This window comes from Trachurus japonicus, chromosome 4 (assembly GCF_045865225.1).
Source record: "Trachurus japonicus isolate A0001 chromosome 4, Traja_1.0".
NCBI classification, from domain to species: Eukaryota; Metazoa; Chordata; class Actinopteri; order Carangiformes; family Carangidae; genus Trachurus; species Trachurus japonicus.
Genome location: NC_140910.1, coordinates 11,791,153 through 11,817,015, shown reverse-complemented (window position 1 = coordinate 11,817,015; position 25,863 = coordinate 11,791,153). Strand labels below are relative to the sequence as shown.

The following is a 25,863-nucleotide window of genomic DNA, read 5'->3' as shown; positions in this document are numbered from 1 at the left end:
GCGTGTGTATAGTTTTACATGCATGTGTGTACTGGTGTGAATCCAATGGATGCTTCACCAAATCATAAGCAAAAGCATATATTCCCAGTGGGGGCAAGAGAACTGTCCTACAAGGGAAGTAGGGCAGACTCTGAGTATGTCTGCATATATATACGGTATATTTATGCACATCGGAAACCCGGCTTTATGGGCCAATTTAATGGTTTCTCATATAGAAACAAAGGCTTTCTCACTTGAGAGAAGTAAATCGTCCTACATGTGAAGTAGGCCAGATTGTGTGTGTGTGTTTCTAGAAACATGAAACAGCTGCCTTTGTTGTTATTTTACAGTTTGGGAGCAGTCAGGTCGGGAAGTGCGGTGACTCATCCCGCCACCTCAGAGGCCCTGCTGTGCTCAACTTGCAGCTCACTTGAATGTCAAAAACCAGCTCTACTACACCGCGGGGTGCAAATCTCTCTTTAGTTACGGTGTCAAGTCAACCAGTGTAAGATCTAACTCCATCACACCTGACCAATACTCAACAAAAGAGCAACAGTCTTTTAGATTACCTTATTGCCAATGTTGCGTCTGATCTATTTTTACACAAGGTTTATGAAACCATATTAGTATAAGTATCTATGTAAATATCTCTTCATTAAGCTCCATATTTTGAATAAGTATCTCCAGGGTTTGTGTTTTAAAGGGATAGTTCACCCAAAATTGAAATTTCACTCATTATCTACTCACCCTCATGTGGACTAAGGGCTGGGAGAAGTTTCAGAGTCCTCCGTGGCTTCTCTGAGTTACAGGGGGTCTCGGCGTAGCAGTGCATGTCCATATAACGGTTGCAAATGGATACCAACTGTCTTCGTAACAAAAAGACACACCAAAAAACATCCAAATATCTCCGTGCTGCTCGTATGTAATGTCCTTCTTGTATTGAAGCCCCGAAATGTGAAATTGTCCCGAAAAAAAAAAAGTCTATATTTCAAGCTTGTTTGTAGCGGAAGTTCCTCTTCTCGGTTCGTCAAATTTGGACGAACCAGGGTCTGTCCTCTTCCCAGTTCGTCCAAATTTGACGAACCGGGAAGAGGAGCTTCCGCTACAAAACAAGCTTATATAGACTTTTTTTTTTTCGCATTTCTGGGCTTCAATACAAGACGGACATTACATACGAGCAGCATGGAGGTATTTGGATGTTTTTTGGTCTGTCTTTTTGTTACGAAGACAGTTGGTATCCATTTGCAACCATTATATGGACATGCACTGCTACGCCGAGACCCCCTGTAACTCAGAGAAGCCACGGAGGACTCTGAGACTTCTCCCAGCCCTTAGTCCACATGAGGGTGAGTAGTGCAATTTCAATTTTGGGTGAACTATCCCTTTAATCTTTTCCATACTGTCTATACCTTGAGTTTTATCCCTCCCATCCCATTTGTCTGATTTAGGGTTAAAGTCTACAGACCAAACTCCAAAGACATTACTTTCTTTACTATTTGGAGACCTGCATCTTCTATAGTGGCTAATGGCCTTTGCTAATTTGGAGAAGGAGAAGGGGAAACACACTGTGAAGTCCTGCCCTGTGATTAGGAATCATTCCCATCATGATTAATGAGGCTCCAGGACTAATGTTCCCCCCGACACCAGAACAGCACCTGGCCATGTGTCACTGTCAGACCACAATCTGGGTCAAGACACATTACTGTGACCACAACTCACAGCCTGGAAAACACAGATAAAATACTTTCTACTCCTGTCTGATGCACATGTGATCTTTCCAGACGATTCACATGACATCACTTAGAAAAAAAACGTGTGAACTTGATGAAATTTCACCCCCGACAACCAATCTCCACCCTCATACATACACGCCCACAACTTCACCTCATAAAAAAGGCATGCCAGCAAGTGGAGAGCCTTGATACATGCTTACTGCCTCAGGAAATTGCTCTGGTTATTCCTGACAATGCTTATCTCTGCTGCTGCTCTCTCTGTCACACAACAAACACACACACACACCAGTCTATTCTAAAATCATGTCAAAAATACATACTGTTAAGTTACCAGCATCATTTTGACCCAGGTTGTTGTCCAGCTTTCTCCTCTGGGTTAGCCTACAGTCAGGCTTAAAAAACTGACACCATCACAACTTCAAGATGATCTTTTAGGCTGCAGTGAGCTGAGCTAAGCTAAGCCGAGCTGAGTCGGGCAGCGGGGAAACACAGCCAGCCACGTTTGGATTGAGCTGAGCAGAGCGGGAGCTCAGCTCATCTAAGCTGATCAGGGCAAGAGCTCGGTGGAAGCAAAGGAGCATTGGCCTGTGTGTCTTTGAGCCAGTAATTAAGGTTCTCGTCAAGCTCAAATTACCTTTCTGTAATCAGAAGAGCAGTGGTTATTTTCAGAGTGAGGGAACACACACATTTGATTCATGGGTGTTTGGTCAGGCCAAATGGGGATCCTTAGTTTATTTACAGCCAAAAAAGCACAGAGAGAGTAGACCAGGGTTAATTGTGTTTATGCTGCAGCAGTATGATATACGGTTGATGATAATGCATCTATCTATAAATATTCATTTTTTCTTCATGTGTAATGGAATCATTGAAGCTTGTGTTCCTGCATTGGCCACAATGTCAGTATCCATTTAAAACAGTTTGATGTCTTAATTTGTTGAAATGCCACATTAAGACAATTACTAAATTGCGATAAAGGCAGCTCCCATCGTGAGAAAAAAAAGACAGTCAGCGTCCCTGTTGTTTTGTTCATTCCTCGGAAATCCCTTTTTAGTTGCCCGGTGATAAGCACAAATTAATTTCTCCTGAATTCTTAACTGCAGCAGTTTACTGGCTTATGATGAGCTGTTACAGAGGCGTATTGCTAGACAACACAGTAAAACATTTTTTTTTTTTTTAGACAGGAAGTAATTATACAGAAGAGGATTGTTTAGATACAAACAAGATTACTTGTATTCTGATATAAACCGCTGTATGGAATCTTATATTGTATTATTAACTCTTTGACTGCCAAAGACGAGTTATCTCGTCTTAGCGAATCCAAGCGTAGTCTGCCAAAGACGAGATAACTCGTCTTAGCGTTTTTTTAATGGCAACGCCATGCTGAATGTCTTGCCCTACTCCTCTGTGAAGATCAGACTTGTATCATCAAAATAAAGTGCAGAAAAACACATTTGGATTGAGAGATGTAAAAAATATAGCGTGTTTTTCCCCCCTCACGGAGCGGAGCGGGTGTCTGACTGCAGCGGCGCCGCTCCGTGACACTCTGGCCGCCGGTGAGAGCTTAGGGGGCGGCGGCGGGGCTCATGGCGGCTCGGCAGCTCGTCAAAGCTCCGTGCAGCTCCGTGATACAAAGCACAAACGTTAGTAACAACAACCCCGTCGATCACTCGTCGTTAGTCGTCAAGAGCGTTTGGAAAGTCGCCAGATTTTGCGAGAAATCACTCAGATAGCAGCTTGAAAATCCCCGATCTAGTGTGGATGAGGAACGGACGGCGCCGGCGAACGTGACGAGAGGAGAGCTATGGTGTCTGTCTGTTGTGAGCGCACATGTCTGTGGCTGTGAGTTCAGGGGGCACGTGACGTCAGCCAGAGCTGCAGGCTGTGTGTGTGTGTGTGTAGATGTGTGTGTGAGACAGAGAGAGTGAGTGACACCGCTGCCTGCTGACCAGAGGAAGCTGGATCTGATCTAAAGCGCCGTGTTTCAGCTACAAAAACCTGTCGAACTGATCCGCGCGCGCGCGCACACACACACACACACACACACACACAGACACACACGCACGCACACACACACGCACACGTATGCACACGCACACGTCACGTACGCACATACACTAAAAAAAAGAAAAGAAAAAGTTGTAACTCAAAGAAAAGAAAGAAAAGAGGCTGCAGTAGTGTGTGTCAGTAGCTAAATATTTTGTCTATTGTCATCAAAAGTCATTTGTCAGTGTTGATTTAGTTGCTGTTTACAAGAGAACAACTGTACAGATGTTGAGGCGTCACTAAAGCAAAATATAAAGGAGCCAATTGTACTGGTTCACCTGAAAATGACAGCCGACACAAAAACCTCTTTTTCTCAAGATTTTGGTGCCAAAATGGCATTTTGGGCTAAACTAACCTATATTCAACCGCCAATTTCACAAGACTGGAACAAGATAGAAACAAACAGTTTTTTTTGCTGGAAACTAGAGACCCTCATCTTTCCTTTGATGGGTTGAATGTGTATGTAGTAACAGTACATAATATATGGTGGGTCTACGGAAATCAGTCAAAAAGCTGGAAAATGCCTGGCAAGCTGGAGGAAGCTGCTGTGAGAATGGCTGGCAGTCAAAGAGTTAATGAGAGCAGTGAGACTGCTTTCTGTTTTTTAATCAGTGCAGTTCTAAAGGCAGATGTGATGCTGATTAGATATTTATAATGATTTCAGTAAGAGACTAAACCACTTACACAATATATTGACTGTTACGGGAAGGAAATTATTGTTAACATAACTGACAGGTCTTAAAACATCTAATTTGATGCAGTATCACCAAAAAAAATGTCTTTTTATGCTCCATGTCTGTGTAAAAAGGGATTGTAGGCCAAGACACTGCTGTACAGATGGCTCGGGATAGTGTGGCTTCACAAATACAGCGTGTAATACTTCTATTGATCAAAGTAAAGTGAACATCAAACCCTCCTTCTTGGCTTGGCTGAGCCAACCAAACGTGCAATCACCTCTAATGTCCTAACTGCATGCTTTTACTGTACTGCTGTCTTAACATATATCTGTAATGCGTTGTAATATTGTATGTGTTTATGCCGTTTTATTTACTTGAAATGTATGGTAATCTTTTGTATTGTAACACCAACCTGCCTAGAGGACTCCAGATGGAAATTAGCCCTTGGGCCACAATCTGGCACATTTACAGGTACCATGGTACATGTTTATCAATGTGCATTGTCCTGACTTCTAAATAAATAAACTAAACTAAATTGATTATATGATGAATGTTGAAATTGGGCCTACCTCCTCCCACTGGTGGATGTAACGGATGAGTCTGGACAGCCTCAGCAGGCGCAGCAGACTGAGGATCTTAGTGAACCGGACAATGCGGAGCGCCCGGGCTGTCTTGTACACCTCCGAGTCAATCCCTTTCTCCACGATGAGGAAGATATAATCCACAGGTATGGAAGAGACAAAGTCCACCACAAACCAGCTCTTCAGGTATTTCTTCTTAATCTTTTTAGGATCGAGGATGATCTCGGTGTTGTCCTCAAACACGATACCCGTCCTGAAGTTGAGCACCAGGTCCACTAGGAAGAAGGTGTCAGAGACCACGTTGAAGATGATCCAGGGCGTGGTGGTCTCATCCTTAAAGAAGGTGATGCCCACGGGGATGATGATCAGGTTGCCCACCATGAACATCAGCATGGTGAAGTCCCAGTAGAACCTGACAGGGTGGACCAGAGGGGGGGAAGTCAGAATCAGTGAAGTGCACACTGTGAGTCAGTTTCAGTATGTGAACTAAAACAAAAAACTGAAATATTGATGTCTAGACACTGTGCTGTTATCATCACAGGTCAGAAAATGGCAGATTGTGCTTGGTTCATGACAAGTGATAGTTCCCACTCTCTGTCAATCAATCAATTTGTTTATTTCGGGCATGTCAATTTAAATCATCATCATCACACTTCATCTTAGTTCAAATAATACAATACACATGGCCGGAAGGGAAAGCAGGAGAAGCAAAAGCTTATCTAGTCCCGCCCCTGTATATTGAAGCGATGCACTGTCCACACACACAAACTCAGATAATCAGGACAACTCCTTAATCACATTATCAAGTAAAAATGTCTTCTCTTTCTTGTGTGACAGGCTGGCAAAGTGATTAGTTTTAGGTTTTCTGATTGTTGGTCAGAAAATCTGACTGTTTACTGCACTTGAAAGTTAGGAAACTGTTATAATGGAAGATGTGATTTGGTTTTGCAATTTACTGATAACTGCATTGACCTATGAATGCAATAATCCAGAAAGTTGCTGCCAGATTAATTTATATCAATAATCAGTAGTTGCGACTTTGTTTCTCGTCATTCTTGTTGAGGTGCATTACCTGAGACTGCTGTCTGATCAGCTATAGAAGTAAGATGGAGACTGCAAAGGGAGGAACTGATTAAGTGTGTTGCTGAGTCACGAATGTCCTATTCATTGTAAAGATTTAACTAACTGTGCATGGAAATACCACGTTTTCTCTTCTATAGAAAGTTTCATAATATTTAAGTCTGGGTTAACCTTCAGATCAGTCCTGTTCCACACAGGAGGAACTGTCCTCGGTGCTGAAACAACTGTACCGACGCATTTCAGCTCAGCGACGCAACTTTTCCAACTTAACGTCAGGTCCGTCTTTAAGACCAACGTCGTTAAACTGATCCTCTTTATGGACACTTGCATGTTACAAACATAAATCGTACTGCAGTTATCGCAGTTTTCCCCCAGTGTAAGGCAGGGTTGTTTCCGAAGACTGGACTAATCTAATCAGATTGTGCGCAGAGCAGTCTTGCTATTTTTTATAAAGAGGAAAATATGTTTTTATAATGTCACACCTTCCTGAGAAGTGGTAACATATATTTTTTGTGCAGTGTTGTATGAAAAGGATAAGTTGCAGAATTTTTGACAATTTGGCATAAATCAGGCTTTTCAAGGACAATATAGGCGCTGTGTTTTTAAACTCTATTTGTATTTCTTTACCGTTACATGTCTCCTTTTGCCGTAGGATTTATGAATAATTATAGTTCGTTGTCTATTTCCAAGGTGAATTATATGAACATTATTTATCTTCCATTGTATTCTATTTTTTATTTCACATAAAGTGGTTTGATGAAGAGCTGCCAATATGTTAATAAGACATCCATTGATTCAGTCAGACACAACAAAAAAAAGCTCCTTATCTTCCATGCAGACCTACTCAGTCTTTAGGATGCACTGTTTATGAACCTAACTCAGTTGGACCCATACCTGAAGTCGCTGTATGGGTGGATAATCCAATTACCCGCTGACTTCACGCGCTCTTGCTCTTTTTCCACTGCCTTCTGGCTGCCAAACATGCGCAGGGAGAACTTGTTAACTCCGGGCTGCAGCATGGAACTAAACTGCCGCTGCATGTATGTCTGATTCCCCCTGGAGTCTCCTTCATCCGGCACTATCTGAGAGCCATCCTCGGCTTTAGAGAATGTCACCGAATTTCTCGATTGCTGACTCGGAGTCTGTCCTTTACTAGTTGGGGCATTGGAGAAGGAAACTCTCGAGTCCTTTTTGTCCATCCCTGCCACTGTCTTGACCTCGGCCCCCGGCCCCTGTCTCAGGGACCCCGGTGAAGTGACAGAGCCGTCCATGCTCGCAGCCTGCCCCTTGCCGTCTTCTGCTGCTGCCACTACTCCATCTGCCTGCCTGGAGAGGAGAGAGGAAAGGCTCCCTGAACTAGTCGGGTCCCTTCTACAGTCTCCGTTTTTGTTGCATATCATACCGATGGCCCCCTCTCCTATTACGCCTGTCTCTGAGACTGTGTCCCCTCCACTCCTTTGCTCTGACTCTGAGCCGCCTGGGCCGCCAGCAGCATCCCTCTGGCCGAACAGAGCGGAGGCTGCGCTGAAGCTGCCGCTGGCACTGGCACTCCGAGGCGCGGGGTCCACGTCTTGGAAGAGCCAGAGCTCATTGTTGTTGGAGTTTTTACGCGCAACGGACGCGGCTCCGCCTCCCGGCAGAAATGTCTTCATCTTGCTCCCATGGTCCTCACATCCGGTCAAGTTGCTGACTTGAGGGGGTCGGCGCCGACGGAATTTGAAGTCCTCTTCGCCATCCTCCGGCTCGTCCATGACTGTCCGACAAAGACGGACAGACACACTTCCGTCTGTCCGTACCTTGAACCCGGCGAGACTGGGCGGCGGCAGGGGGGGGGGGGGGAGGAGGAGGAGGAAGGGGCTGAGGAGTTCAAGGCAGCACCAGCAACAGCCCTTTGGGATAACAGCGCACCAGCGGCGTTGCTATGGCTGCAACCTGGCCTCTGTTATTGTGTGTTTGGGAGGGGGTAGGAGAGGAGGGGAGAGGGGGAGGATGACAGAAGACAGCGTTACCCTTGGGCTACAACCATATACAGGTAGTCACTGAAGAAAATGTGAACAAAGGAAAGGAAAGCACATTTGTCAAAGCAGCAGGGCACACCCAGCTTCACAGTGCAGGCTCAATTGGAAAGAAAACTCTCACTTGCTCTTAAATAAATCGAATAATATGACCTGGACCTGTTGTTAGCCTATCTGTATACATGAACACACTTACCTGAAGGAAACAGGGGGAATCTGGACAAAGGTGACACATGAAGGTCACTAGAACCAACCAAGTTCACCATCGTTTGCCGTCCACTATGCTGATCTCAGGTAGGCCTATCTTTAATTTAAAAAAAGAAAAAGCTGAGGGCAGGGCAATCACTCATCAGTGAATCAGGATTTCACTAGCTGCCTACATGTAAGCTTTGTTAACTGGGAGCATCTAACAGCGTCTGCCTGTTGCTTTACGTGGATCGTGGTTTGTTCAAATGGTGAGCGCCCACTCTCTTGATTCAACAGCTCCATCTTGTGGAAAAGTCCACGGATTGCTCTCCCAGGTTTTCTGAGGGATCAAGTGGACTTTACTACCAAGATTCAGAGTCTAACCTAACAAACTGAACATTGGCTTCTGCTTCTGAGTAAATGTTTACAGTGGTTTCTGATCACTTCTTTAAAGATCAATATTCTGTTGCAGCCTCTTCTTTGGCCTAAAATTCCCACATTTAAAACTTTTCTAGTGTTTAAATTGAAGTTTTGATGAAATTTAAAGAGCACTCAAAAAACAAATATCCTGGATGGATGTTGTACAGATGAACAATTATAGGAGCATGGCTGTGGGCTTTGGCTGTACAGTTGTGACATCACAAAGTTACATAAAGCTCTGAGGGCTCATTTTGAGGCAGTTCTGGATACAGGCCAAAATTGCAGAGAAGTTTCTAAAAGGTCAAGTTTTTAGTGTTCTAGCTTGTGTGTAAAGGACAGACTCCCATTTTCTCTCCAAGTCTGTCTTGTAGAGTATACAGTGCCCCAAAACACAATGAAGTTTTGAATTTGCTGTAATCATGTCTTCAATTCAGTAAGATATAAGAAAGGGAACTCTCTCTTTCAGTAAACAATGGAAGGAGCTAATTGTAGGAGCCATATATCATCCTGTTCTGGGCTCATCCAGATGGTAAAGGGGGGGGGGGGGGGTGGACAAGGGGAGGCAGAGATTCTTAAAAGGCCAGGGATGTTATATCTTAGGACAGTAAGAAAGCAAATAGTTTTTTATAGTTCACCGGTAATTTACATCTTTCTACGTATTTCTTTATTTTGTGAGAATTTAAGTTTTAAGACATAAAATGGCATCAGACAAAGAAACATCTGACAAAACTAATCTTTAACTAAAACTTTCTAAAGACTTCAGTTATTACAGCTAACAAGTCAGAACTGGTATCAACCACTGGAAGTTAAGAACAGGAAATATCACTCCAGTAATTTTTACAGCAAGTGAAACCCCGTTTCATTTTGCATATGGAGCAACTGCATTTAGAGATACACGTAAACAACCCATGACTTAACAGTACTTTTCTTTTTGAGTGGCTCTGTTTTATGCATAGAAATAGTGTATAAAGATAGAAATAAGATCATACAGCTACATATTGAAGGTATTTGGATTTGAAGGTTACTAAATTGAGGACACTTTTAAGTTAATAAAATATTCTCATGTCTTACTTGCAAGACATTTATTTTGGTAAAATGTATTCCTTGATAAGTCACCTATTTGAGTAAAATTGAACAAATAAAGAGACAGGTAAAATCCAATACCTTTATTCAGTTTGTGAAAGTTGTACAACAGATGGTGTTCCATGTCCTTGAAAGGTACAACAATTCACACAAATTTGGCCAGATCTCTTTTTATTTGTGTAACTCTGAAATGGTAACATCCAATCACAACACTACTCAGGTTAAATGGAACATTATGGCTTCTGAATCGTCTACACAGCGAAGGGAACATAGACAACGGTCCAACTATCGCACAGAAAACGTTTTTTTCCTTCACATTAAGTGAAAAAGAAAAACATCTTATTAAAATGAATATCTGTAGTTTTAAACATCAGTGTAGTATCTATGCTGCATTCAAAGACACAACAGAAGTTACATCTCTTGCACTTGGTCCTCATAAGATTTTTTACTGTGGATGTGACATCAGCAACAAAAAATTGGTGACTAAAACTTAATTCAAAAATGTGAATATTAAAATGAAGTAAAAGCAAGATTTAAAGGACAAAAGCTTTCCTACTTAAAACTGTAATTTCTTATGGCAACAAAACCTAGCAAACATTGAATCCTAGTCATTTCTGCATTTAATTTTACCTGTCACATTTTAATCTTGCAACAGTTAACGAAATGCAAAAAGACAAGAGAAATGGTGCTTATTAAGGCAAAGTTTAGAACTCTGCTAAAGGGAGGGTTGTAGGTGGTATGGGGACAGATCAAACACATGAACTCAAAAACACTCCAGTCGTTGCTGTAAAAATGGCAGTGATGTATCAGAAAGGTTTCAGACCCTCTAAACAGAACCTCTGCTGTTTGACAAGTCCCCATTCCAAATAGGAGAATAGAAAAGGAAAGGCTGACAACTGTGAGGTCAGTGTACGAAGCTTCAGCATGATCAGGAATTAACCATAAACTAAGCATTCCTCATGTGAACATTCTAATGATTAACCACAAACACACACTTTGCTAGAACAGCATTGAAAACTCATGCAATATTTGCCCCACGGCCTCAAGCAGACATTACTTCACACTATTTTCTCTGGCTTCACAATGTGGAGAAGATTATAGAAGAAAACAAAACAGGAGGAAATCATTCGGTTTCTTAAAACATTAACACCCAAGCACAAAATGGTACTTAAAATCGCAGGGTGCACAGTATAATGTGCCACACAGCAGTTGAATTCTGGACTGCCATCTGCCTGTCCATCTAGGGAGGAAAAAGTACATTGTTTATAGCTTTGACACAAACTGTCACATGTCGGATCCAAACATACTATATGGAATCTAATGGGTTTCTTGTACTGTCGTATACCTCTCTCCACTTTTAGTTAGAGTTCCTTTGCCTCACATTCTTCTCTTTGTGATTTGCAGTAGAATTGCTCTTCCTACAAAAAAGTAGAGCAAAAATAAGTGTGAAATGTTTTGTAACGACATAAGCAATGTTGAAAATCAAGGTGCTAAGTTGCTGAGAGTACTTACAGAGGAGCGGATCCTGAGTCATCATCTAGAAATTATCAGTGAAAGAAACAAGTGAAACAAAAAAAAAAGTCAGATGATAGCTGGTTTCATGTCTGTGACAAGGGTGAGTAATACATGCCCCCTCCCCACAAATGATGGAAGCAAATGTTATAACATAACATCCTCTGCAACATGAGTCCAACGGAGTTATGATCAAATCCAACTAAACATGGACTGAAGCATGCCCACCTGTTGTGTTTCTGACAATGAATGATACAACAAAATCCTTCAAAGATAATTTGTGAAACATATAATAATTAGTTGTGTTCTATCTATCAAACACACATTACTCATTGTCCTTTAATAGACTGTGGTATGCCTTTTCAACATTTGAAAACTGCCATTTATAAACATTTTTGTACCTTGTCCTGAGTTACCCCTTGGCATCACAGAGGCTCATGCAAACAAGCAAATGAAACCAAAGGAACACTCCAGTGGCCACATTGTGGCCACATTGTGATAAAGACAGTAAACCAGCAGAGCTAACCCCCAACCTGGCAGGTAGAGTGGCAGTATAAACACCAGAGCCAAGAGCACATTTGCGAGGCAAGGCCAAGTGTAGCCTCTCTGTGGCCAAATGGTGAATGAGACAAATGGCATATACGTAGGTCTTGAGAAGGTGGTTGCCTTTCTTTGATCATGCATAAATACAAGATGCAGAAAGCATGCACACAGAACGCTGAAACCTCTCCCTTTTCGTCCTATCCAATGTCATGTCAAACCATAACACTAGTCTGAGTGTCTCAATTGACTCTTTCATTGGCTCAAACACAGTTTTAAAAAAGGCCAAGGAATGAAATAGAAAGAAAATAGTTGAAGCTTGCTCCATATTCATTCTGCAGGGCCAGTGAAAGAGTGACCAAATCTTTTGAGCACATTCCTCTTAGAAGTGGTGACTATGAAAGCAATTCATTCAGGCTCCCATAGCTTTTTGCCACGCCGTCATCTCAGCCCAACCACTTCAGTCTGACATGCAGTTTTTTGTTCACTTACCAAAATGCAAAATCAGCAGCGAACAGAGAAGTAAAAATGTAAATAATAAAAATAATAATTTCTTTAACAGTGTTTACACAGAGACTAAAGCCAATTCCTGATTTATGTTTTTAAAACGTAAATAATGACAAAAACCAAAAGACAATAAGGGTTCACATTGGATGCATGCAACTAATTCCATACATCTTCACCTAAAGATCGATGCTTGACCTCAACCGTGTCCAGTTTGCTAATGGAAGGCCCTGAATCCTCTCCACTCACAGTTCAGTAAATGAGATCTATAATTAGGGATGAGTACTGAATTCGGTACATTTATTTGTATCGACCAAATTCCCACAGTAATCACGAGTGTTGATTCACTTAAAATCAAATGATACCACATTTCGGTACCTGAATACACCCTCTCATGTCTGTTAGATAGTGGAGTAGTGTCTGGCTGATGCAGACACAACATGTGTAAAATCATATTTTCCTCATAGAGCTGCACGCAGCATATTGCCCCTTCTTGCCGCACTCTCTCTCTCACAAACACATTGATAACGGAGCTGTCACAGTTCTCAATGGCCCTAACCCCACTGGACGTGATGGTTAGGGCCAAAATGTATGATTCTTTTTTTTTAAACAAAATAATGAAAATTACCACACATACACACAATAAAGTGCTGAAAACAGTTACTGTTGCATACTGGTTTTGGTTCCCAGTAACCAGGTATTGGTTTAAATGTGAAAGGTACCCATCCTTATCTACAGTTCAATGTGTTTATAATAGGTTCCTTTAAATTCTCTAAGTCACATATCAAACCAGACGACATGGTTTGCTGACAAAAAGTTGAGTGTAGTTTGAGAAAAGGCCCCACAGTGCCCCCAGTGTTTTATCACATATCCATGAGATTCACCAAAAACATCACAATTTCCACATATGCTCCTTCAGGAGTGTCTGAACTAGGGATGCACCGATTATTCGGTAACCGAATATATTCGGCCGAATATTGCAAAAAAAGCAACATTCGGCCTTCGGTGGAATGAGCGCAAAGCAAGGCCGAATATTAAAAAAAAAAAAAGTCTGATAAATACGCGATCGCGACGATCGAAACGGAAGCTTAAACCCCAGCTTTATTAGTGACTCCTACTGCTGGAAAAACAACAGCAACAAGAGCAGTGGGGGGGAAGCTGCACAGCTACCGCGCGCACCGTTGCTCGCGCTCCAAGAGCCCGGTGCGTGCTGTCTGCGGCGGAGACACGGCCACTGAGAGGACTGAGTGAGGGGACCGTTCCTGTAGGAACCTGAAATTCAAATGAGGTCGCCTGAAATGTCTAGTAGCCTAATTGATGAATTTAAAAAAATCTGACCAAGAAAGGTTAGGAACCACTGTTTTAAAAGACACTTGGGTTTTTTTGGAATATACTTGCATCTTTCAGCACTCACAATGGGCTGATATAGGCCTAAATGAAAAACTTTATATAACTTGTTGTGCTTTTTTGATGAGCAACGGCAACTGGAATATTCAAAAACTGTCAGAATAGTCAATAAACATTTACTTTCTTTGAAAATTAAGTTTAAAAAAATATTTTATTTAAAAACTTTATAACCACTTTCGGTATTCGGTATTATTCGGTTATTCGGCCAAGCGTTTTGACTTTATTCGGTATTCGGCTTCGGCCAAAAAAATGCCATTCGGTGCACCCCTAGTCTGAACCTCTTGTCGGAGTGTGTTCTGTGTCATCAAATATACCATCAAGGAAATTTATGGAAAACACAGAATAACCAAATTGTAAGGCCGGATAATGGGCAGGTAGAATTTGGGGGCATGCCTAAGAGTTGATTTCTGTGTTGTGACATCACAAAATTAAGGATGTCCGAAAAGCTTTTTTTTTTTTTTTAAGACTGTCTAAATATGAGGTTTGTACATTTCTCGATGGACTGAGCGGCACTATGCTACTTCAACAGTGTTAATGCAGCACTATGAAAATCTTACTTTGTACAACATTGGACCTTTAAAAATGTGTATGTACTTTCTTTTTGGTGGCTTGCAGTTGAGGGTATTTTATCCTACCAAAACCTTAGTAATTAGTAAGAAAAGAACAAATGGTAATGTTTTGTAATTTACCAACAATTATAGCTAGTTGATAAATTAAGTTTTCAGCTCTCCATGGCTGTTGAAAAAAGTAATATATTAGCGTTAAAAAAATTAACGCATTTTAATCGCACTTATTTAAAAAAAAAAAAAAAAAAAAATTCAAATTTTTTATTTTTTATTTTTTCTCACGTGTGTCTACGTGCGGTGCGCCCGCATGCGAGAGAGGCGGCAGTTTGAGAGGCTGACTGGCAGGGATGAGAGCTGGTGAAACGCTAGCATGGTTATTTAAAACACCATCTCTGATCTCTGCCTGCACATAGATACACAGACACGGGCGCACGCTAAATGCGCTATATAGCGCTGATTGCTCAGCTGCAGCGCTATATCTATGACCTGTCACTGTCACAGGTGCATCTCATCTCATTATGATAGGACTTCACCCTCAGAGCTCTGTCTTCAGACTGTCCTGACCTGAGTTTTATTAATGTTTACATCAGGCTGAGTTCAACACATCAGTTTATGCTACTGTGATTTAAGTAGCCTAGTTAAATACTACAGTAATCATCATAGTGTATTGGAAGGAAAGACCATTTAATCTGTATCAAATATCGATTAATGAATTAATCCATAATTTGCATCCCTAGTCTGTTGGTCTTGGTTAAATACCACCTTGAATGCTTAAGATTATGTATTCAGTCATTCAATGGTATACAAAAATCCATGTGAAAAAAAAATGCTTCTCACTGTTCTCAAAATGTGTCAAATATTTATATGCGATTAAAATGTGATTAATTAATTACAAAGCCTCTAATTAATTCGATTAATTTTTTTAATCGAGTCCCGGCCCTAGTTATTACAAAATGTCTTCATTTTGTGTTGTGGTGGTTCCAAGGTAAAATAGCAGAACTAACCTATTCAAGTTACAAAGTAATGTGAACTGCTAATATGACTGACAAATGAGCCAACGGCTGTTGTCTTGTTATAATCATCCGTCACCATCATTTCGCCATCCTCACTGTGCTGATAAAGTGGCCTCGTTGAAATGAATGACACATCATTTTAAAATCACACAGTGCTATCAGTTTGCCTAAGGTGATGGTGTAGGCAATGGCGTACGTACCGTCGTTGACTTCATCAGGCTTTCTCCTCTTCTCGTAGATGAAGATGATGGTCACCAGGATGATGACCTCAGCCACGATGCCAAGGAAGGGCCAGAGAGCGGCCAGGCGACTGCGGACACGCAGGTGGATCTTTTCATCGGCGGTGCCAATCTCATTGGTTCCACTGCAGACGTAATCTCCAATGTCGTCTTGGATGCTCAGTTCGCTAATGGTCAGAGTGGTCTTGTTTGGGGTGCTCTTGATCTCAAATCTGTCATTAGTGCCATTGACGATGGGCTGCGGGTTGTGTTTAAGCAACATATTAGACAAATAAAAAGAGAGATGTGCTGATCTCATTTTACAATTTGAGTATTGGACATTGATCATTTGCAGCCAACAAACCATTAACTTAATAATGGGGTGTAAAATGTTAGGATTTATGTTCTCTGGCTAGGATGCACTGTAAACCATAAGAAAGCCAATATGACAATGTACCTTCTTGGAATCATCATCTTCCTTTTTGAACCAGCTCCACTCAGTGGGCAGGGGGTAGCCGTGGCTCATACAAACAAGCACACCTTTGTCCTTCTCATTCCCATGCTCAGAGTGCTTGTAGGAATAAACATGGGGAAGCGCTAGAGCAAGGAGAGAAACCCATTAAAACAGGACAAGAGGTACCTTCACCTAATAATCTGAAACCAGGAACTGATTGCAATATTTTCACAGTTACATCTCTAATTGTTATGGATTTCTATGACCAATTTCCGGTTTTTACTGTTCCAACCTCCCTAATTTTAAATCATTGCCACACTGGTGATTTTTCTTTTACCTCCCACTCGTGCACATAACATCCAGTTTTCAGATGCCTCTGGCACAGAATGAGATTTTGTGCAGAGCAGGTCGGATATGAAAGACCATTAGGATATCAGAGTTCATATCTATTATAGAATATACTTTATTAATACCTTGTGGGAAATTCTGGGAAATTCTTTCGTCACAGCGCTCCAGTGTACAAAGGTAAAGAATATTATAGCAGAATAATGCTCACTCACTTTGAAAAAAAATGTTAGTTTTATGCAACCTAACATTCAGTTTGTCAGTAACAGGTGGCCTAATCTCGCTGTCTGGCTACACATAGATGCATTCCAAGTAAATCAGGGTAGTATCAGTAGTTCATGAATAGAAAATAATTGTATGTTGTGGAGAAAAGGCCACATCCATACGGTGGATGGGGTGTGACAAGCTTGGCGGGGAGGTGTCCAGCTTACAGGTGGACTGGTCCAAAAGACGTACTGATATCAATAAGTCTAGGGAGTAAAGTCTAGACCCCAAACGTGGCATTTCATACAAAGGAGAACTCTGTGTTTTGCCCTGATACATTTACTGTGTTTGGTGTAAACTTTGAGCATTGTGACCCTATAGATCACACATGTATGAAAAGATATAAGAAAAAACTATAAGAATGGGAAAAGCTGAAACATGTCCTCTTTAAATTATCAGGACTTGATGTCAAGAAAAACATCACATGACAAATCCTGGTTACCTTATTGACAGTTCTTGCAATGAGATGCAATCTAAAAGTTATACTTGATAGTGACAGTTGAAGTTGTCTGTATATCAAGAGAAAAGTTCTTACTTTTGACTTCAATCGTCTGCTTCGACTCTGGCACAGTCTCGAACACACATTCGTACTTTCCAGCAGATGTGTGGGTGATCTTTTCCAACCTACGCAAAGGAAAACAATTCTGGATTTGAGAGTCCCATTCAACAGTCATAAATATACACCAAGTGCGTTTTTCTGGCAGACTTAGCATTAGGCAAGTGGCGAATTTTGACCAATTCTGCCGAAGACACTGTTGACAATGATTAGTTATCCACCTAACTAAGTACAAAATCCCAAATAGAAACCTGTTTGTACTGAAGAACTAGGAGTAGAGATAAAGCTGCGTGTCCATGCAACAAATATTTCAAAATTTCCCCACGCAATCACAATCACACTTTTGTTTGGTGCTGCTGTCCTGTACAGCCTTTCCTGCTCTATCTAATGGGGAATTAAGGTCAGGGCAAGTGAGCACGCTGCTAGGGGCGCTTATCCCTGCTGCCAAGACTACTGGCAAAGCTGCACGTCTGCACGGTCCATCTCTCTGCTAATCAAGAGCGGTGAATGCCTGAATGGCGCCCCAAGCTCTGCTGCTGATGGAGGCAGCCAGGGAGGAAGGGAAGAACACGAGAGGGGGAGGGATGAGAGACAAAAAGCAAAAGGCAATGTGTAGGAGATAGAACATCAGAAGATAAAGATGGTCGTATACTTCAGGAGCAGACAGAGATGGACAGCATAATAATCAGAACAAAAGGACAATGTACATCAAACACATTCCTCTGAGGCCGAGGAATGATTAAATACCTCTACATCAATGATACTAGGTTCATATTTCTGTATATTTTCTCCTCAGTTCATCCATGCAGCTCAACCATTCACTGAATTGCAACTTCCAAAACCCAACTGCAAATTAATTCTTCTGCTTTACCAGCCTGTAGGAAACAGTATATGGACATATATATTCCTATCAGGACAAACAGCTTTATTGACACAAGTGACACACCTAAACAGACTACTTTACTTACTTGAGCTCTGTGTAAAGTGAAGGAAGGGGAGACTTGGAGTCTTCAATGATTTCGCCATTGTGCATCCAGTGGGATCCTTTGACGGGAAGGCTGGTGTCTGTCAGGTTGCAGGTCAGGACTGCAGAGGTCTGGTTGATGACCTCAGCAGGTTCCTTAACAATGGGTGGAGCTTTAAATAAACAAAAAACAAGCCGAGATCATTTCTGATTCTGTTCTTTTACAAAAAAACACTCCCCTTATAGCCACTGAGCATCATTTATGAAGTCTTAGACAACACATTTACCAGCCTAACCATTATTTACTGATCTCAAGGTAATGGGGGAGTCATTTAAGCTATAACTTCTATTGGTACAACACTCAACAATTGTCTTCATCAAATGAATGATTTGATGGTCATGGACATCTTATACATGTTGGTCCTATGCTCACACACTCACTCCAAGAAATTAAACATAGGCAAAGTGGGAAAAGGTCATCTAATGACAGCACTTTGCTGAATTCATCCTCAGTCATTCTTTTTACTGTCACCAGGCTGTAAATATGGGTTGGGTTACAAATATTCTTTGTAGAGGCAATTGTTGAGTGTTGAAAGAATTGTTTTTCTATGTTCCTGCAATGGTGGGAAGGGAAACAAATCTGTTCTCACATATTTAACAAGGGAAATGGTGTGGCACTTGTACAAGTTCTGTACTACTGCACAGAGCTTTCCAAGAAAGGTGGAACAAGTTCCCCAAAATCAGGAGATCTGTCCCACCAACAGTAGAATGGAGGGGGTAGAGGTGTTGTACTGAAAGCTAATTGACACAGTTATCTACAAAAGACCACAGGGAAAAGATATTTTAATAAATACATGCAGAAGAAGCAACAAGAGGGAATAAAACCTGATCTTCTTAATATTATTATTTTTGCTTCAATCAGGTAAAGGAATGAACCAATTCTTCAAAAATAATACTGGACGAGAAGGCAGAAAGATACCTCATGGCTAAGAAGTCAACTTTAATACTTAGTAAGGATGCCCCAATACATTTGCCATCCATCATTATCAGATAATTGTTTTAAAATATGCAACTGACAAAGCATAAGCAATGTTGTTGACTGAATACAGATTACTTTTAGTGGTCCTTTCATCAAGTTAGGTAGTCACCTGTTGGAGGTCCAAGTAGAGAAGAAAACTATGCAATAATCGTATTGATGACAAAAAGAAGAAAGCAAAACCTTGATCAAGGCATCCCTAATAATTAGTTGCCATCTTCTGTGCCTACATTTCAGCAGGTTGTAAGTCACAGGAATGGTCTACAAGCAAAAACAAAGAGGGGTGTTGCCAGTGTTAGTATCAATTCAGGAAAACACTATCAATGTGTCTATCTACCAAGAAGCAATACTAATCAAGTAATCTGACACCCCTTTTTCTAAGAATGATTACATAATTATACACTTTTTCCTGCAGGAGCAAATTTCCAACCTTATGACCAGTATTATATGGATCTAAACCTCTCACTTAAGCTTTGATATGAGGCAAAAAAGGCATCAGATTGAAGACATGCTCTGTATCAGGGAATATGGGATTAGGGGGTGGCCCGGTCACACTTTATGACCAGGTTTACACTCTACTACAGGACAAGTTTGGAGCTTTTGAGGAGAGGGAGAGTGTATACTGGGTGAAGCAGGACGAAAGAGGGTATTGGACTGGGAAGCATGAGACTTGAGTGTGACAGGAGCTGAATGGCCGGGACTTTACTAATGAGGAGATAACAGCCAAGATACTTTGACTAGCATCTCCTCATGCTTCCTCTGCCACTCACGTTCAATCACAATTATGTTTGCCTGCGAGCGGATCCACTTGATTTTTGGCGTCTTCTTCAGTTCATTGCGGTCGGGGTCGTTGGAAGCGCGGCACTCGTATGTGCCTGAGTCGTCGAGGGTGAGGCTAGTGAGGTGGATGGTGCTCGTGGCGTGTGCTATGTATGTGGCATTTATTAACACACGGTCATCCCGTGCCCCATCAAACAACTGGGTAAGGGTTTCGTTGGGCTCTTCGCCCTCAACAAACCACCACTGCACTTCAGGGATGGGGTTCCCTATCACCTCACAATGTAGCTCTGCACTGTCATTGACCAGCTTCATCTGAGACAGGGGAGACTTGATAAACCCAGCTGAACCCCCCACCCCCACCCCCATTTACAATCATTCCAGCAGGCAGAGATGGTAAGAAAATTTGAATTTGGTGAATTATAAAGCAAGCCAGGTGAATTCATGAATGGGTGATTAAAGGCAATGATGGAAGAAAGACAAGCAAACAGGAAAAAGAAAGAAAAAAGAAACAAAGTTAATAAAACACAAATGAAATGAAAATATGAAAGTAAGCACATAGAAAGTCAAAGATCAGAGCAACATTTACACCTAGTTTGGGAAATATTTTGATCATTATTTGGTACTCTGACCTTCTCAGACAAAAATAAGGAAAGCAACATGACAGGTTATTAGGGATGGCCCAAACCCAGAAAAGAGTGCAGCATCGAGTCATACACTCAGATTCCAATTTACTGTGGATGTACAGCTATAACATTCTCACTCAGTCTTGCAGTAACCTTTACTGTTATATTTTCTTATATTTTTCTTGAAGAAATGTGGGAAAAGCTTTTTGTGGTGCAGATGAATTGTAAGCATTTAAGTTGGAGTGGTTTATATTCTGTTCACCTAATTTGTATAGTGTTTCTATGGGCGTTTTATCTTGCCTAGGGCCTTTGCGGTTTGGACTGTTATTGAGACATCCCTAATGCAGCTACAGCAAAATGGTAATTTAAAAAAACAAACAAAAAAAACAAAATTAACAAAACACACCAATATCAAAAAACATGAAAGCATTCAATAGCATTCCAATGGAAACAAAACAATGTGCAATGGATGATATTGACCATGAAAAGCAGATGTGGCTGAAATGATAAAAATGTTACGTAATAAATCAAAAAAAAAAAAAATACATGAAAAGACATAAAGGATATGGACATGCACCGGGCAATTTGGGCTGATGGGCCTTTTATTCCTGTACCCAGATTCACCCAACTATGTTAGTGTGTCACACTAGGCCAACACATAACACCTATTTCGACCAGCGATTTAATGGATTATTACATGCACGTAACATCAGGGTAGATGGAGGTCATCATAGTTGCTCTCCACTGAGTGGCAAATGAAATGCAAACATTCAGAAACTGACTATATTTAGGCTACATAAGATGTTGGAGAAGCATTGTGTGTATGTTGAATGTTGAATGTTTTCTGAAATGAATATGATTCGTTGTCTTCCCAGTGTTGCGGCTCTCTGCATGCATAACAAGCAGAGTGGCCACTCACTGGTGTTTGGGGGTGTTATTCACTTAGGCGGGTCCTGGGAAGAATAACATTCTCACACCACAGGCCATGTTCCCCTCCTTTCAGAAACATTTTTTTGCCATCTCTAAAAAAAACAAAAAAAAAACATGCACACCCTTTCTCTATACTTCATTTTGTGCTGAGAAAGATCAATTTTCAAAACACTTCCCATCAACTGTCACATGTCAATTAAAGACCAAACAAAGAAGCATCATTGTGAACTTGTCAACAAGATCCTTAGTTGCCATGCATATCCAGTAACGGCTTCCCAGCCATTGCCAAAGGTCACCTTCATAACACATGCTGTATGAAAGTTCAAAATTAAATATAGTCAGAGTCCCTCTTGTGACAAGACACATGAATCTAGAAGGTGTCATTTACTACTACGACCCTCTGCTCTATAACAACATGTTCAGACGCCTGTAAGAACAAATGTCATCCTCAGTATTTTTGTGTTTAGGTACAGTAAAGAACTAGCTAAATAGCCTGAACCATGCACGTGAACGCCTGGAAACCAATACATTTATCTTACATTTGAAAAAAATGTTGCATAATTCAGAGATAACATTAGATTTATCGAGCACAAAAAGTAGAGAGAGGCAAATACATCCACACAGAGGGTATGCATGCTTTATCTTCTCCATAGAAAGTCTGACGACATTTTTGATTCAACTAGCTGGTTGAAAATTAACAACTCCAATGGGCATTGACTTTTAAAAGCAGAAAGGATGCAAAAGGATACCTAGGCTATATGATCCCTACACCACTTTGAATATTCACATATTAATGTGCATGGACATTTTCATCCTGAACAGAAAAAGCCACTACAATGTAATGTTCTTTCTAACAGCAGACAGGTGTAAATGGTTCCAGCATGACCGAAAAACTGAAAAACTGATACACTGACATTGTATAAAGTGGACAGCTGGCTCAAACTTTTATTTCAGCCGTGCATTATTCAGTCATGGGCAAGGGTTGGAAATATATAACCTTTGATTATAGGGAATAAATGAATGCTTATCACTTATGGCCCCTAATAACTACAGTGGATGTGACTTTATCTTTCAAGTTCATTTGTTTTATGATGAGTACACTAATCAAGTAGCCCACACTTCAACCAATGTAATTATTCAGCTGACCAGTGCAAATTTGTCACAATTATCAGAAGGCTGTCAACTTTAATACTCAAAAAACTAAAATGACTGTGGCAGCACTACTGCTTTGACTGCAGGCTTTTATCAAAAAAAGGATCATTTAAGTGAAAGCAGGTTAAGCTGCTCGTGGTCAATAACAAAATGAGTCTGTATTTAACACCATTTACCAAATTGCTGGAAAAAAAGATCAAGTATTTAACATATGTGAAAAAGCTGGTTTATCCTGCTTTTTCACACACAGTAGTCTTACATCTCTATCTGCCTCATAACCTAATTTGTATGCCAAAGTTAAGATAGAGAAGACGCTGAAACTCTAGGGAGATCCAGTTTTACTCCTCATCTGATCCAGAACTGTCCTTACCAAAGCAGGAAAGATCGAGTAGCATGAAAAGCCCCTTGTGTTTTACTAACGACACATGCACATAACATTTATAAACAGTCTGGTCACTGGTACCATCTCTGTAAAATTAAAGTTACACTCCTTAAGCCATCCCTTGGGGTGATGAAACACTGAAGGGAAATGATTCACTTTGGGTATTTTCTAAGTGTATGCAACACTGAGTTTTACTGTGTATTAAAACAATGTCAATTCAATTTTACATTACATGAAAACATACCCTGACAGTATGTAAGATGACAACAGCTTCCACAACCTTTTGGCACATTTTGCATGAGCTCACTCTGTTGCACATTTCTAAACATTTAAAGTTCTCATACAGCTTTAGAGCAAGACTGTCAAACTGCCTCCACTTGCATTTCTGTGGGAAACAAAAGGCATATAGTGGCTTTCAAAATTGTTCACACCTAATCCCTCGGGTCATTTCAGTTATTGCCAGTTAATGTTCACGAATAAAGCGCGTGTCTGATGAAAGCCAACAGATAATGGATTGCGATCGCTGTAAACCAAGCAAAGGGCAATGTCTGGATGAAATAAATATAATACATTTATCGATTAAGTTAAGCAGATGTGACCCAGGTCGACAAAACCATAAGAGGAAAAAGAACACGACAGACAGCGTCATGGGTGTTTGCTGTCAGACACGGTATTATGAGCTCATAGAGCCGACTGACTCAATCAGAGACATCTGATGGCCTTTTCACCACCACGGTTCACCAACTACGGTACTTGTAGGTAAATGTAGCTACGTTAGCTGTCACAAGCCCAGAGCGATAGATATAACATGTTATATCTATCGCTCTGCACAAGCCTATAGGCAGTAATTAAAGCCGTAACGTTACCAAATGACTAAGATTATGTTCCCCATAACATTGTTTTGGAAAACATGGCCTATGTCAGTGAAAACACCAGTTCACTATCACGTTACAAACAGATAGAAACCATTTGAAATGTTACGTAATTGTGTTTTTTGTTGGTACCAACGTTACAATAAACAAACATTACTGAGCCACCATACATTTTCGATCAGACCTCTCACATGATCGACCACCCTCGCTAACATCTGAGGGGCGTCAGGAACACTTCGTGTTCGACATGATCGGATGAAAAACATCCAAAAAAGTAACCTTCATCGTTAATGTTTAACTGCTGTCACAAAACGAACCGAAAAGCTTTTGCGACTGCAAATTAGCTAAATGTGTCGCTAGCATTTTAACGGCACGAAAAATACCCAGCACGTCTGCATGTGACAGTTTCTTATCGACTTTGAATTAGTTCGCTTCGCTTTGTATTAGAAACGGTGGTAAAATGCTGGCGACGTCGAAATACAGTATTGCTGACACATTAATATATCAAACGAATTATTCGTACTCGGGCAAAGTCTACAAGCAACAACCAACATGGCTGACACCAAATTCTTACCTGTGGACGCATTGGCTCGCCAACAGCTCAACAACAGGGCACTGACAGCCCACAGTATCTTCATGGTTAATAACGTAGAATTTACTTTATCGTAGAATAAATAAAATGTCGAAAAATGCAGACTGGATCTCCTTCCTCCTCTTCTGACGAACTCCCAGCACGGGTCTACGAGCTGAATGTCCGACAACCGGGGCTGATGTCGTCCTCTACTTGCTCCGCAAGCACACGCCCTGATCAGCACGTACGCATGACGTATTCTTTAGAGGCGTGGTCACGTGGAACGGGCTTGTACGTAGCTCTTCTTTTGAAACCATTTAAAGTTATTCAGTGATCATGATTTAGCAGCAAAGTGTTAGTTTGATATAGTTCCGTGTTTAAGTGAAATAAACTACAATATTTTTTCTTCTTTTTAAGCAAATTGAAAAAAAAAAATCATATCTGAGGTCACCATACAGTTGCATTGCATTACATTTTATCGTCAAATCAAATAAACACATCTATATTGCGCTTTCATATGGCTAACATGCATGGGAGTCATCTCACTATTGTATGAAAAAAAGTGGAAATCACCCAGATGTCAGAGGACAATGCTTGCAAGACATGAAACCACTGAAAAAGCTATTACAATGTAGTTAAACCACTATCCAGATATTCCCTATCAACTTAAACATGGCCGAGTGACGCTTGGGGATATCAATAACAGCTCTCAGTCTTTCAAGGATCATAATGAATGGATAAAATTAACAATAAACTATGAATGAGGCCGCAGTTTAACATTGTGAAGTCAAAATCATAGGCACAATTCAAGTGTATCCAAATTGTCCTTTGGTTCAACCTTTGGAAAGAATGTCCAAAACAACAATTCCCCTGAGATCAAAGGCCTTTGAACTTAAACCCCTGGGGAGAGTTGAGGTACAATGTGGAGGAAATACACCCATATGGCTACACAATAAAAGGAAGCTGAATTTATTGGCTTATTGATAACATTTAGCAAGCGAGAGCCCCATTAAAGGACTTGACATAGAATCTGTTTACTATGTTTACTGCATGCCTTTCAGCACAACCTTACTGTAAAAGATCAAAACAAACCCAAGCCGTATTATGTATTGAAATCACTTCCAGCAGTGTTGGCTAATGATATTATTGTTCCCAGCCTGGTTGTTCTAAGAGCCTGTAAGGCGTCACAAGAGGGACATATAGATTTATAGTCGGAAACAGAGCAGCGCAGCTCATAACTCAAACTGTACCCCAAAAATTTTTACTCTACATCCATTTGGCTGATTTGGTATTTGTACAAACATGTTTGCTTGTTCATTTCTTTTCTTTTTTTAGCACATCTGCTTTACCCATTAAAAAGTTATGGAAATGTCGCTG

At 40.9% G+C, this 25,863-nt stretch overlaps 2 protein-coding genes across 3 annotated transcripts in view; both read right to left on the bottom strand.

The window, feature by feature from the left end:
• Positions 1-8,028, bottom strand: part of hcn2b (hyperpolarization activated cyclic nucleotide-gated potassium channel 2b) — a 63,395-nt gene extending 55,367 nt beyond the window's left edge. Inside the window, exons 1-2 of the mRNA XM_085773936.1 lie at positions 6,988-8,028; positions 5,002-5,425 (exon numbers count right to left, since the gene is read on the bottom strand). Of these exons, the coding sequence (XP_085630062.1) occupies positions 5,002-5,425; positions 6,988-7,844 (1,281 nt within the window). The 5' untranslated portion in view covers positions 7,845-8,028. The remainder of the gene's footprint in view (positions 1-5,001; positions 5,426-6,987) is intronic.
• A 1,837-nt stretch (positions 8,029-9,865) lies between these two features.
• Positions 9,866-24,690, bottom strand: bsg (basigin). 2 transcript variants are annotated; one of them, XM_085773928.1, is made up of 9 exons: positions 24,490-24,690; positions 19,947-20,297; positions 18,145-18,313; positions 17,156-17,244; positions 16,015-16,154; positions 15,540-15,816; positions 11,310-11,334; positions 11,143-11,215; positions 9,866-11,037 (listed from the first exon to the last, which is right to left on the bottom strand). In XM_085773928.1, the coding sequence occupies exons 1-8, from the start codon at positions 24,551-24,553 to the stop codon at positions 11,155-11,157; spliced, it is 1,176 nt and encodes a 391-aa protein (XP_085630054.1). In that variant the 5' UTR covers positions 24,554-24,690; the 3' UTR covers positions 9,866-11,037; positions 11,143-11,154. The 2 variants fall into 2 exon arrangements, with proteins under 2 accessions (XP_085630054.1, XP_085630055.1); XM_085773929.1 differs by lacking the exon at positions 19,947-20,297.
• Positions 24,691-25,863: the final 1,173 nt, after the last annotated feature.

Excerpts from the sequence above, each read along its gene's own strand:
- bsg (XM_085773928.1), bottom strand. The coding sequence starts at position 24,553 with ATGAAGATACTGTGGGCTGTCAGTGCCCTGTTGTTGAGCTGTTGGCGA. Across the intron at positions 17,245-18,144 it reads TCACTTTACACAGAGCTCAA|GTTGGAAAAGATCACCCACA; the intron begins GTAAGTAAAGTA and ends TCCTTTGCGTAG. Across the intron at positions 15,817-16,014 it reads AAGATGATGATTCCAAGAAG|CCCATCGTCAATGGCACTAA; the intron begins GTACATTGTCAT and ends CACAACCCGCAG.